This window comes from Nannobrachium achirus (genome assembly GCF_963921795.1).
Source record: "Nannobrachium achirus genome assembly, chromosome: 8".
Classification (NCBI taxonomy): domain Eukaryota; kingdom Metazoa; phylum Chordata; class Actinopteri; order Myctophiformes; family Myctophidae; genus Nannobrachium; species Nannobrachium achirus.
This window is the reverse complement of record NC_137817.1, coordinates 52,453,292-52,468,413: the sequence shown is the minus strand read 5'-3', so window position 1 is coordinate 52,468,413 and position 15,122 is coordinate 52,453,292. Positions and strand designations below refer to the sequence as shown.

Here is a 15,122-nt window from a genome sequence, read left to right as displayed (position 1 = left end):
CTAGAGCAGTGGTTCTCAACCTGTGGGTCTGGACCCCCAGGGGGTCCCCAAATTATTTTGGGGGGTCCCCCAGATGTTCAGCTAAATGTTAACATTGTGTTCTCAATCAACAGTAAACAGACCAACATACAGGTATCCGCACATTTCTAAAGTGACAATTTAAGCACTTTAAAGACCTTTTTAGTATCTCTGGTCAAACATTGGTCAAATTGTCAAATATTAGAGGCAGAAATTGTGAAAATAGCTGATCTACATGCTCACAACGCCTCGCGTCGCGAGGCGTTGTGAGCATGTAGATCGGCTATTTTCACAATGGAATAGATCAAGTCAAACTAAATGTAATGCCAACTCCTACAATTCCAAGTGCTTGTGCAGGGTGGGGGGTCCCCAGTTAAAATATGATTCTTTTGGAAGGTCACAGCCTGAAAAGGTTGAGAACCACTGCCCTAAGATACAGTATGTGTCTCGAGGAAAACTTGAGAGAAGGGTATAGCTTCCGTTACGACAGATTGAAAATAACAGCCGCGAACAATGGCTTGATCAGTTGATCTTATAGATGGGAGATGAAATGAACTACATTCGATATATTAGGAATGGATGGAAGGTTTGCACTTCATCGCAATTATAGTAAAAAAAAAAAAAGAATCAATTCCCGAGCCGTTTGAAACAATGAGGTTGTATCACATTTGCAAAGTGATCCCTCATGGACAGTATCTCCGGGTTAAATCATTAGACGGGTTGTGAAACCTGCGTGGGCCGTCTGTCCTTGCTTTGCAGTGGAAGCGACCCGTAATCTTAAGCGGTAATACCCGACACACCCCGAAGACGGCGTGTAAAAAAAAAGAAAAAGAAAAGTGCGGCGAAAGCCGGTTAAGATCTGTCAAACTGCCCAGTAAAGCGAGAGGCAGTCGGGGCAAAAATAGAGCCGTAAAAAAAAGCCATAAAGGATGTTTACAGTACACAGCGCTGGCCGTAAAGCCAATGTCTTAATCAAAAGCAGACTGTTTATGTGCATGCGTGGGACGCGAAGGATAAGGCCTTGTTTGCTCAAGCAGGAAACACCTTCAGATGAACTGTTGGTGTCACAATGTACACACAGTACACACCTTCACACACAGGGCCAAAAGACAGCAGAGGTGGAAAAAGTACTCACATTTTGTAAAAGTATCAATACTGCACTGTAGATGTACTCCGTTACAAGTAAATGTCCAGAATTCAAAATGTACTTGAGTAAAAGTATGGAAAGTATTGGCATCAAAATGTACTTTAAGTACCAAAAGGAAAAGTACTAAATGTTTGAAAATAGCCGATCTACAAGCTCACAACGCGTCTCGATGCGACGCGTTGTGTGCTTGTAGATAGGCTATTTATTTACAGCCTAGGTATGAAATAGGGCTAAAATGGTTTATGTATGTTTTATAATATTATTATGTATGTCTAGTAACTAAAGTTTTCAAATAATTTTAGTGGAGTAAAAGTACAATATTTGGATCCGAGATGAAGTGGGGTAGAAGTAAAAGTATTGGGAATTGGAAATACTCAAGTAAAGTACAAATACCTCAAAACTGTACTTAAGTACAGTACTTATTTAAAAGTTACTTTACACCACGGAAAGCCAGAGTTTCTTTTTTCTCCCTCCTCCCAAAAAAACGATAATTGGGGAGATAATCTGAGAGATGGCGTTGCGTCCACTTCCCTCTTTTTTTACTACCAGTAAAAAGGGAGGAAAACAACCCAGCGTGAAGTATTCTCCATGTTGTTGTTGCCTTTGGCTCGTGAAATTATAGTGTCTTTAACGCAGTTAGACCGGGTACGCATTATTGCGCGTAATGTTTTGCTTTAACTAATGAAAAATAGCAGATATACAAGCTCACAAGCTTGTAGATCTGCTATCTTTGAAGAATCTTGTACATTTGTGCAAGTCATTGAATATATTGTCCCGATTCCATAAGTGTCTCCTAAATCATCATCATCGTTTCTATGTCAGTGGTGCTCAAAACTTTTCATGTCAAGGACAAAATTATATGTATTTGGCCATGGACCCCCATCTCAAAATATTTTGTTCTAGGGACCCCCCAAAAGCAAAATTTGAGTTACAAACGTTCGCTTTAAAAATACATATATTCAAAGATTTGCACACATTTTCACAACTTCTCAAAAAAAGCAGATCTACAAGCTCGCAGCGCGGCACTCGGTGCCGCGCTGTGAGCTTGTATATCTGCTATTTTTCAATTGTTAAAGCATTCAACAATTCTAGGCCTAAATGGCCTAACTTGGCCTACTCCTCAAGGACGCACACTTAGAGGAAGGACATAAAGAAAGTGTGACCTCAGCTTTATCCCCTCAACTGCTCGCTGCCTCGCTGTGTGGAAAACAAATCTCTCCAAACAGTAGTCGGCCTGTTGCGTAATTGGAAACCCGGTGTAGAGGGAGAGAGAGGACGCGGTCGGTGACCCGGAGCAGTATATGTGATCCCTGAATGAAACATTCTATACCATGACAGGACGCAAGAGAAGAGGGGGGGAAAAGTCACAGGACATCGGGTTCGTTTCGGGCAGCATACGTTCGGTGATCAATATTTGCAAGTAGTCTCTTGAGGAAGCTGACAGACTGTCCATCCATTGCAAAGCAGACCACCCTGAATTGTAGGTTTCTCCGTTAGAGAGCCTGGTGGATGTCTGATTTGATTTAAATTAAATTTTTTTGGGGGGGTGGGGGCCACCAATTATCGATATTTTATCCGATATTTAGTGAAAGACCAATATCGTCAAATAATTAAATTAACGGCAGATAATACTTCTATACTCCGTTCAGGAAAATGGGTACGAGAGCTGGGTGTCTGGGTTCCTTTAGGGGGTGGTCTAAACTCCTGACAGTATAGAAATGGAACCAATATACGGTCAGAGTCGAGGGTAGACCTTGCTATTTAAAACGGTTTGAGAACCATTGCTCTCCATGGATGGCTCCGCTCATGTGTGTGTGTGTGAACCCTTGCTAAAAAACCCAGGACAAAAATCCACTCGTCCTAATGTATACAATTCGCCCTCCTGGCCCCCAAACTGTGGTATAAACTCCCTGTCGCACTTAGAACAACAGACTCACTCCCTAGCTTCGGCCGTGGACTGAAGACTCACCTCTTCAGACTCCACCTAAGCCCATAGCACTTACTGTAGCACTCACCTACCCTCAATGACCATACATGAAAGCTGGATAGCATTTTTAGGTTTTATATAAAGTTTTTTACTGAGTACGATTGATGTTTCTATGCATGTGATGTATTGATGTTGATGTATTGATGTATTACCTACCTTGCTTATTGTATTGATGTATTACCTTGCTCATTGTAAGTCGCTCTGGATTAAGAGCGTCTGCTAAATGCCTAAATTGTAAATTGTGTTTGTTGTGTTTTTTAGGAGCTGGCTCTCCGGAACCAGCAGCTGCCCACCAGTATGGAGCAGGACGGCGGTACCGCCAACCCAGTGTCCTCCCCCATGGGCCAGGACGCACGGACCATGACCGCCAACAGCTCCGACCCATTCCTCAACAGGTTGGTTTGGACACGCACGCACACAACCACCCTGATTTTTTTAACCCATTTAGACCTAGAATTATTTTATACTTTAGCTATTGAAAAACACTGCAAGCTTGTAGAAAATGTGAGTAAATCTTTGAATATATGTATTTTTAAAGCGAACATTTGTAACTCAAATTTTACTTCTGGGGGAAATATTTTGAGATGGGGGTCCGTGGCCAAATACATATTACATAAAAGGATATACATATCCTCCTCGACATGAAAAAGTTTGAGATCCACTGATGATAGAAACATGGGGTTTTCAGAAAAACTTTTTTAGAAGACATTGTGTCAAACAGAATTTGGTCAAAAATATTCAAATGTTCTCGATTTTTCAAAAATAGCAGATCTACAAGCTCAAAGCGCAGCAACTGGTGAGCTAACAGCATTGGAGGCAACGCAGGGTTTAGTGTCTTGCCCAAGGACACTTTGGCATGAGCCACAGCCACAGCCACTAAGACTAAATATATTGACAATTCTGTCAACAAAATAAAAACTATACTAAAATGTCAGCGAGGGACAAGTGGAGAAGAGATCCAGTAGAACTAAAAGACAAGTCATCACGGGTTCACGCTGGTGTCACAGACCAAAAATAGCCGATCTAACAAGCTCACAGCGCTCGTTAGATCAGCTATTTTCTGGGTCGGCTATTTTGGCTGGGTCTTTTGGTTCAAGTTAAGCTTGTCGGGCTGGCTGCGTTTTGTCAGTCTTTGTACCTGGAGGTTTCTATGTTGAGCTTCCAGTGCGAGCTGCCTGTGTTACACAAGTTGTTGAAAAAAAAGAGAAAAAAGTTTAGTCTCTGGGTTTTAACCCTATTCACATGGCGGTGACTCATTGGAACCAGGCAGCTCCAATGCTGCTATATTGGATTTGATTGCACAATGTCGACCTCTGGTGTACGGCTGCGGTAGAGCAGGGAGCAGCCACTCTAAACCTAAGCACTGTCATGGAGCTAAAGTTGTGAAATCATTTAGATATTAAGTAATGTTCTTTTTAGATGTTGCTGTGACAGGAATAATTTACGAGGTTAGTGTCGACGGTACGCCTTTTGAGTTCCACTGACTCGTCTTCAGATTTAAGTTAACTTTATTAAAATGTTACAACATGAACCGCAGTGTCCATATTCTGGACCCTGGTCAACTAAGTACTCTAGTCCAGTGGTTCTCAACCTGTGGCGGCCCATTTGGGGTCCCCAAATGATTTTGGGGGGGTCCCCAGATGATCAGCTTAATGTGCAATATTGTTTTCTCACTCAACAGTAAACAAACCAACATACAGTTTGAGTGTATATAGAGGTTATCTGCACATTTCTAAAGTGAGAATTTAAGGACTTTTAAGACCTAAAATGAAAAATGTTACATTGGCCAAATGCAAATATTAGAGGTAGAAACTGTGAAAATAGCCGATCTACATTCTCACAACGCCTCGGCTATTTCCACTATCAATGTTCTTTTTGTAAAGTATAAAGTTGTCAAATATGTCAGTCATTTCTTTGTACAGTATATTTAGGTTATGTGTCATATCGGTGCAACCTCAAAGCCTAAAAGCCAAACAATAATGTACTTGTCAACGACAAAAACACAATTAAATCGTCAATCGCAAATTATCTGAGTGACAATTAATCGTTATGTAAAAATTTCGTAATCGCGACAGCCCTAGCTGGGATGAAACCAGGATATAGACAGGGTTCTCACAGTCATGAAATTCCTGGAAATATTTTTAAATTAGATTTTTTTTTTCCCAGTACTGGAAAAGTTTTGGAATTTATCAAGGGTCCTGGAAGGTCCTGGAAAAATATCTGTGCATTGTCTTTGGTTATTGATTTTTGTTAATACCTCTGAAATGACAAATTAAACATTGGCCAAATTGTCAAATATTAGAGTCAGAAATTGTGAAAATAGCAGATCTACATGCTGAGGCGTTGTGAGCATGTAGATCGGCTATTTTCACAATAGAACCGTGTTATACAAAATTCTTCAACTCTTAGTGCATGATTGAAATGATTATTTCAGGGGTCACGGCCTGAAAAGGTTGAGAACCACTGGGATACACTACCTGTCTTTGGGCATTGCACATAGGAGTAAGCGACTCGTTATTGAGCTGAATTATTGTTATATAGTCTTGGAAATCGGGTTAAATATTCTGGAAAAGTTTTGGAAATTAATTGGTAAAGATGTGTGGGAACCCTGTATAGAGATGAACAACACTGCGAACGAACAGGCCCCATCATGAGAACATGTGGTCCAGTCAGAGTGCAGACCGGCCAGTCTAATCTCCCTCACTCCCTCCCTTGTCCCCTAGCTCGCTCCCTACCCCCTTCCACTCCCCTGCTCTCACAATAGCCTCATTCATCCTGTGTCCACTGCCATATTCTGCCTACATATTTTCTCTGCTAATTAGTATAGGCTTGTCAAATCTCTCTCTCTCTCTCTCTCTCTCTCTCTCTCTCTCTTTCTCTCTCTGTCCTTCTCTAGCGCAGTGGTTCTCAACCTGTGGGTCGGAACCCCCAGGGGAGTCCCCAAATTATTTTGGGGGTCCCCAGGTGATTAACTTAATGTGCAACACTGTTTTCTTACTTTCCAAACCAACATAAAGTTTAAATGTGTAGCACATTTCTAAAGTGACAATTTAAGGACCTTTTAATACCTCTGAAATGACAAATTAAACATTGGCCAAATTGTCAAATATTAGAGGCAGAAATTGTGGAAGTAGCCGATCTACATGCTTTGTATTTTCACAATAGAACCGTGTTATACAAAATGTAATGCCTCAACTCTTAGTGCTCGTCAGGGTGGGGGGGTCCCCAGTTAAAATAGGATTCTTGTGGGGGTCGCGGGACTCGCGGCCTGAAAAGGTTGAGAACCACTGCACTAGCGCACTCTTCCCTCTTTTCTCTACTCGAATGCCGTATTCTAGAAGTGGAACTAAGAAAGTTGAATTCTGCTTCAGCTGAGTCATTTTCAATTCCTCGAAATGTTAGCGATCCATAGAGTCATGCACGCACGCACACACACACACGCCTACGCATCGCTCAAGGCCAACTGGGGGCATTGGCAGGAAAGGACACACAAGTTGGGTCTGTGAGATTGCTTTAATTAAATTAAAGGAGCTCCTTTTTGGAGTAGAGTTGGGTGGCGTCGTCTGAAGCTCTGCCAGAGGAAGGCACATTGGATTGTCTTAAAGGAGTAGTTCACCCCCAAAATTACTTTTTTTCTATTGATTAGTCACGCCATGGAGACTAGAGTTCAATAATGTTTTTTTGTTTTCTGTCGCATTCCTAAGACAAAAAATGTGATAACAATACATTTACCCCCATTCGTTCCGGATGGGGCCATCCGGAATCAATGGGGGTAAATTGACTCAAATCAATTTTTAGTCTTAGGAATGTGACAAAAACCAAAAAAATATTATTGAACTCTACTCTCCATGGCATGAGTAATCAATAGAAAAAAAGTAATTTTGGGGGTGAACTACTCCTTTAAATCTGGAGGAGAGAGTTTCTTGATCAGTGGGTGGGGGTCATGAATATGTCCGTACACAGACAAATGGGTCTTGTCTGTGGCAAATTTGAGATTTTTCTTTTTTACACAACACCATTATTTATAATGTTCCCATTTTGATCATAATACCCAATAACTCCATGTCAAGTCTCCAGTCTTTCTTCAGAATATGTGTGACACTGATTCACCACCACACTATGGCACATTAAACCCATTTAGGCCTAGGATTATTGACTGCTTTAGCTATTGAAAAATAGCAGATATACAAGCTCACAGCGCGGCACCAAGTGCCGCGCTGCGAGCTTGTAGATCTGCTATTTTTGAAAAATCATGATTTTTCTTTGCAAGTCTTTGAATATATCTATTTAAAAGCGAACATTTATAACTCAAATATTTGCTTCTGGGGGGTCCCTGGGACAACATATTTTGAGATGGGGGTCCGTGGCTAAATACCTGTCATTTTGGGGGTCCTTGACATGAAAAAGTTTGAGAACCACTGATTTAGAGGAAGGATTTAGAAGTCGGGTCAAAGATCGGGTCAAAGATATTCAAAGACTTGCACGCATTTTCACGATTTTTCAAAAATAGCAGATCTACAAGCTCGCAGCGCGGCACTCGGTGCCGCGCTGTGAGCTTGTATATCTGCTATTTTTCTAAGGTTAAAGCATACAATAATGGTTAAAGTGGTTAAAATCTAACGCGACTCGGGCGCGTTCCAGGTATTTGAGAGTTAAAAAAAACACCACAAGCCAGCATGGCTAGAACCGCCTCTACTTCTTTCTTTTTTTTTTTAAATAATGGCCCAACAGCTACGATGTTAAATGTCCCTGAAATGTAAAAAGGTTGAGAATCATTGTACTTAACTAGAGCTTATTTTATACCTTTCTTGTGTGTGTGTGTGTGTGTCCATTTCAGCGGCACCTACCACTCCAGAGACGAGAGCACTGACAGCGGTCTGAGCATGAGCAGCTACAGTGTCCCTCGCACCCCCGATGACTTCCTCAACAGCGTGGACGAGATGGACACAGGTGAGCCTCGCAACCCTCTCCCCGACATAGCGTATATATGATCTAGAGCAGTATAATTTCCCAAACAGTGGTTTACATTGTATACATTTTAACACTTAAGTTGCAGTGATTTTTTCTCTTCAATGTCCCGCGATGCCATGGTCTCCATAGACTTCCATGTAATTTATAGTGCACGGATCGTGCACGCCCATGCCTAGATGATGCACCACGTTTGTGCACACTGTTCACAGCTTTCAAACAAAAAAAATCCGCTTGGAAGAAATTGAAAAAAAAAAAAAAAAAAAAAAGATCTTCAAAAACGGCCCAAACTCGGGAAACTCGGGGTTGGCACAGGGGTGGTACCTTTTCAAACTCGGGAAACTCGGGGTTGGCACCCGATGTGTTAAAAACAAAAAAAAGATGTAAGAAATTCCATGGATATACAAAATATATAACTAAAAAGTGAAAATAGACAATCTACAAGCTTTCAATGCAGTGCAAAGCAACTCGCTGTGCGCTTGTAGATCTGCTATTTTCACTCGTTTGACTACGATAAGACTACGATTAGACTACGATTGAAACTAAAATGATTGTAGATCTGCTATTTTCACTAGTTTTGAAAATGTTTGAACATATGTGCACATTTTTCAACATGGAAACGATTATGTCAAATAATCGCGATTAGATGATTATGTCATAAGTGTGACAGGCCTAGCTGCAGCTAGACATTCTTTTATTGGTGATGATTCTAACGATTTACTTTTTCAATTAATCGAACAGTCGAGAAGTGTGTCGTTTAGTTTAGTTCAATACAAATTGACAAAGAAATGTATGCTCATTACGTTATTGCTGTCCAAAAAACAAAAACTGACGTGGACTCGTCCTTCTTGTCAGGAGACTCGCTCCCGGCCTCCATGGCGGGCACGCAGCCCGGCAGCCGCTTCCCCGACTACCTGGACGCCATCCCGGGCACGGACGTGGACCTGGGCACGCTGGAGAGCGAGAGCATGGCGGTGGAGGGCGAGGAGCTCATGCCCAGCCTGCAGGAGGCGCTGAGCTCGGACATCCTCAACGACATGGAGTCCGTGCTGGCCGCCACCAAGATCGACAAGGAGAGCTTCCTCACGTGGTTATAGAAGCGCCGTTTCTCAAGCTTTTTTTTTGAAAATTTCAAGGTCTTCCCCTTAACTCTGACAGGGTACAAATGGAACCAAATGGACCCTAACGGGGTCCATTTGGTTCCATTTGTACACTGTCAGAGTTACAGACTCGTATGGGTCAATTTAGACCCACCCTAAAGGAACCCACAGAGTCCCTGGAATCCACTTTGAGAAACAATGTTGTAGAGGGCTTCCACAGCAAGGGGGCGCCAAAGTTAAACCAACCATAACCACCAACCTGCCTGCCTGCCTGCCTGCCTTCCTGCGCCCCCCAAAACACTCTCTGAACTGCTTGAGACAAAGACACAAAAAAAAAGCAGTGGTTCTCAAACGTTTTTTTTTGTTTCCCCCTTCCCATAACTCGGAGGGTGCACATAAACGGAAACCTAATGGACCCCCCGTTTGTACGTTCTCAGAGACCTGTTGAAGGGTCCATTGTCTCAAGAAGGAACCCTGAAGGGGAGGGGGGGTCCCTGCACCCCACTTTGAAAAAAAAAGAAAGAAAACGCGAGTGTCTCTGTCTGGACGTCTCTCTCTGTCTCGGCGGCGCGCAAGGACGACCTCAGTTTGAGGCAGTGATATTGTTCTTTTCGTTCTGTTAATTTTTTTTCATCTTTATTTTTTTTGTCTGTGTTTTCAAGGCTGGCCCATGAACAGGCAATTAAACTCGAGGGTCCCCCCGATTTCTTTTCTTTTCTTTCTGTCAGTGTATCCAGATGGTCTTTTTGCATGGGGGTTGATGTTTGGGGGGACGGTGGGGGTCCGCGCCTTTTCCCTTGGTTCCACCCCTCGTAGCAGTGCTGGGCTGGATGGACTGTATGTATACTTGGTCAGAAAAAGGACTGCCCGTCACCCACAGCCGCCTTCGAGCACCTAGTAGCGCCTCGTTTTACTGCACGCTAGCATGAATCCACCGCTACTTGTGTTTGAGACTTATTTCTTCCAGCTTCCAACTAGCGTTTTATATTCGGCCTTCTTTTTTTAATTAAAGGAACTGTTTTTACTCATTTAACTTTTCTTTTTTTGTGAGCCTGAACCAAAAATGATGTATCTGGTGCGAACGGAACAGTACTGATTTGGAGTACAGGTGAACACAAGAAGGCCTACGTTTTGGACATTGTTGTCTTTTTGGAGGGGTGGAAGGGTTTTGGACTAAATGGCGCCCTGGCCTGGCAGGAGAGGGGAACTACACTACTACATTGCTGCTTGGCTGTGCCAGCAAAGTCTAAGTTAAACCGTTGTCAAATCAAGTGCCTTCAGTTGTATTTAAAAAAAAATATTTTACTATTTCTTTTTTTGTTTGCGAGCAAAACAACAAATTACCACGTTTCTGTGTTGCGGCAACGAGCAATATCCAAGAGGCTGCCTTTCCCGAACATTAATCACATTCTATTTACGCTAATGTTCTGTAATCAAAACTATATTTCTCTATAAATGTATTATGGGATTTAGGGATTTTGCTTTGAACACTAGCTTCTTTGTATCTCAGTCTTACTCGAGCCATTCATGATTCATTCTTGGTTTTAACTTTTTAGTGATCTTTTTATTTTTAGAATATTACATGATGTATTATAGCTTAGAGCAAATGGCCTTTTTAATGTGCTTTTGTTTTTGTTTGTTTTGATTTCCTTAACCACTTGCCACTTGAACCCCAGCATCTATATTCCGAGAGGAGGGAGGGGGGGGGGGGGGGGGGGAGGGGGACATTAGCCAAAAAAAAAAAAAAGAAAAAAAACACACAAGCTTGTAGATCGGCTATTTTTTGGCGCAGAGACTTTGTGTAGATGGGGAAAATAGCGGTCGGAACTCAAGTCCGTTTTAACCAAGACTAGAGGGGTTAAGTGGTAATAATGGATGGATTTTTCTAACAGGGTCAACTTTTCACCGCATTCATGTACTACCGCTGATATGGAATCCTCCAAGATACAAAACAATTGAGTCAATTTGATCAGCGAGCTGATCTCCTAACCATGTTATTGTACAGCTGTTGGTCTCGTGCAGTGTTTTATCTTTCCTGATTTTAAGATATTCAACATAAACAAAAGGAAAAGATGTCTAATAGATTAAGATGAACTGTAGCTATTTGATCAATAACGGAAAATCTGATTACAATTCTACTCTCTTGTTAAACTTAGAGGTTGCCTAAGGCTTTTGAAACCTTCACGGTATAGTGTTAAGGTGCATTCACACCGGAAGCAATGAAAACAAATCGCGTCGCTTGAATCAAGGGGAAACTTGTTGCTCTGTCAACATTTTAGCTTGGAAGCGATATTTTTCCCCACTCACCACACTGGCTGTCCGCTTTCGTGAAAATCACTTGAGCTGCCGTGCCGCTCTGGGTGGGAAAGTGAAATGGTTCTTGATTTCTTCTAAGTCGACTTAACACACGCGTCGCTCAAACGTTCTGCATTGCAGCCGGTGTGAAAGAACTGAAACGAGGGCTTCTGGCGTACGATGTGGTTGTAGATGTGTTTGAGCAGGTAGTCGGGTAAATAGCGTTAGTAAACATAGACCAGGGTTTGACTGTAATCGACAAATCGGACTGCGCAGTTCCTCGCTTGTGATTTTAGCCGGGGACTGTTGTGACTTTGTATTCCAAAGATATTTTTCTAGTGAATCTAACCCCCCCCCCCCTGCCCCCCTTTTCTATGGAATCCAGAAATAGTATGATTTGTAATCAACTCTGTATAAACAAAAAAAGAAAATGTATAAGCTAATGAGAACATTGATGTTGGTCTTCAGTGTGTGTGTTAATGAGGTAATGTCTGAATGGGTTGTTATAGCAGAGGAAAATCTGTATCCATGAAAATGATTATGAGTGGCCTGAGCTCGATTTGTATCCCGTCGCATGAGGGTGTCCGTCACCAAAAAGAACAGATTCGCAATGTGTTGTTGGCTTGTGGAACTGCTCTCTTTTTTTCGTGCTACAGAGAAATTTTGCTAAACCCCGAGATGAGAGTGGAGTATGAGATTCTAGCCCATTTTAAGACCGGAACTACAAGCTCACAGCGAGGCAGAGTGCCGCGCTGTGAGCTTGTATTTCTGCTATTTTTCAATAGCTAAAGTATAAAATAATTCCCGTTCTTAATGGGCTCTGGTAGAAAGGTATGTGAATTCTTCCACAGCGCTCGCACGTTTACATTCTCTTGCAGTAACTGCTTCAACCACAGTGACGATAGCGGAGAGAACGGCGCAGACGTTTTCCTCCCACGGCGATCGGATTATTATGTTTACATGACTACACATTTTTGCATCACTGCTGTAATCTTGGGCTAATCATCCTTTACCACGCGTGTCCTTTTGTTGAACATCGCCTTGTGGTTTCGTAATTTGGCCTCGATTCCCAGCATATATACACATAAAATTGCCAGTATTAAATGCAGTACTATACGAAATTTAGGTTGGAGGGGAAGAAAACGAACAAGGAAATTTGTTGTGGGCGAGAACGGCTTCTGTTTCAGGAGCTCCCGTTTAGTTTTAGGATTTTCTTGCTCAGTGAATCGTGTGTCGAGGGTGGATATAAGATGGAAAAAACAGTGTTGGTGAGAACAATGCAACTAAAAAATTGATTTTTAAAAGACTGGTACACTACAGTGCTTGTATTGCACGGCTAGCGTCGGCTACAGATTCCTATTTTTCTCTCTTGTGTAAATGATGCCTTTTCTTTTGTCACAGAAACATGATTTTGATGCTTATAGTTAGTGTGTAATTGTCAGAAAATAGTAAACAGTTGACTGTCATCGTAGAGCTAGAACTAATTACACAAGTTAAAGGACTGTATTTAGATCTTTTTCTAAATGCACATGAAATGATTTATATTCAGTAATGATCTGTTTTTTTTTTATAGATATATATGTGCATGTGTTTTAGAACCATACATTCTGTTACATTATATCTCTCTTCATATGAAATTGGCCTGAAATAAAGTATATACTTTGTTGTAATACTTCTCCTATGTTGTTGGTTGAGTATATCATGTATGCACGCGCGCGCGCACACACACGCACGCACGCGCGCGCACACCAGTGTTAATTTTGTCGTCTAAGACACTACAAGATTTTGATATTTTGTCGATAAGACTCGACTAAAACAATTTCAGAGACTATTGTGTGTTATTCAAAAGACTAATGGCTGTAAGACTAGTGGCTATAAAAATTAACACTGGTAACTGCAATGAAATTAAACCAAATACATCTTTTATCTTTACATTTGAGAATGGCACATCTGTTCTTTTCAAATCTTGTTGGTTTTGGACAGATAGTAGCAGACAGTGTCATGTGATTCATACTTACTGTTACTATATTGTTTGCAGAGCAGAGATGTACCTGGCAGTGGCACTGTGGCACCCACTAGGCATATATTCTTTTTTTTTAGAATTGCGTTGTATTTCTTTTTTTATTATTATTTTGACCGAGTAACAGACAGTAGAAGACAATGACTTGTTCAGAGTTATGTGGCTATATTATCTAGCCTAAAATAATTAGCCTAAAAGACTAAGACAAATCTCAAAAGACTAAGACTAAAATATTTTTTTATATTTAGTCGACAAAGACTAGACTAGACAAACACTTTCAGAAGACTAAAGACTGGACTAAGACTAATGGAGTGTTATTCAAAAGACTAAGATTAAGACTAAATCTAAATTTGCTCAAAGAATTAACACGCGCGCACGCACGCACGCGCGCGCGCACGCACGCACGGACGCACGCACGCACGCACGCACGCACGCACGCGCACACACACACACACACACACACACACACACACTGATTATATAATTTGTGCACATTATTTACATGTGTTATACAATATTCAGCTGAAGCATTAGTACAATCATAGTTAAAACGGGTACAGCTTGAGAGCAATGATTAGTTGTAAATGACATTGTGTGTTTGTTTATGCTGTACTTAACTGGAGTATCTCCACTTTTCAATGGCATATTACTTCACTATTCTTTTAAACATACATTAACCACTTCAACCCTATACTTTGGCTATTTGAAAATAGACAATCTACAAGTAGATCTAGCTATTGTTGATCTGTTATTTTCAAATGATTTCTATACGTTTTAAATCTTGTGAAATGAGACATTCTCTGCATAATGAGTAATTCTAATTTTGGTACTTGAAGTATATTTTGGTGGCTATACTTTTACTCAAGACATTTTTTAATCCTCTGACTTTTACTTGTAACAGAGTGTTTCCACGTTGCAGTATTTAGAATTCAAGTAACACATGAGTGAGTGCTTCTGCTTCCTCCACCACTGCTCCAAGGTGGGGCTGGCACTATCAGCATGGGTCCCGATGATGGGCCAAAAGAAGCTTATCATCATCATCATGATTACCAGTAAGACTCCCTAAATCGGGAGATAAGCGACCACCAGGTCGCTTACAAACTTTAGAAGGCAATGGTAGCCAATCAGGAGGGAATATGGGAAATGGGACAGAGGCATTTTCATGACATGACTGTAGAGATACTGTGTACCGCTTTGCGTGATTTTAGGGCAAAATCTGTAGGAGCAGTGTCCAAAAACGTGTCTTGCAAGAATCAGCCTCATGGTGGCGCTGGAAGAGGGCCATGTGAGAAATTAGAGTGGTTGTTTGGCAGCCAAGGAGTGTGTGTGCAAAGTTTGGCATGGATCGGGGCAATGGTGGCGGAGATATGAGTAGGGGATAAGTGTGACGTGACGGACTGACAGACTGACGGACAGACTGACAGCCGGTGGAGGTTTTGATAGTAACTGCGACCTGACGGTCACAATTAGGTCTCTTGCTCAGCGGCAGGGTCTGGAGTGGGTTAACAACCCACGCCAGACAGCTTCTCCCTTTTACGAAGCCAAAAGAAGCCTCTGGCACTCCTCGAACATTTGCTTAAAGTCTTT

At 41.7% G+C, this 15,122-nt stretch overlaps 1 protein-coding gene across 1 annotated transcript in view; it reads left to right on the top strand.

Annotated features, from left to right (window-relative positions):
* Positions 1–10,858, top strand: part of yap1 (Yes1 associated transcriptional regulator) — a 55,484-nt gene extending 44,626 nt beyond the window's left edge. The window contains exons 6-8 of the mRNA XM_080730939.1: positions 3,414–3,547; positions 7,990–8,102; positions 8,976–10,858. Coding sequence (XP_080587065.1) covers positions 3,414–3,547; positions 7,990–8,102; positions 8,976–9,217 — 489 coding nt within the window. The 3' untranslated portion in view covers positions 9,218–10,858. The remainder of the gene's footprint in view (positions 1–3,413; positions 3,548–7,989; positions 8,103–8,975) is intronic.
* The last annotated feature ends 4,264 nt before the right edge of the window (positions 10,859–15,122 follow it).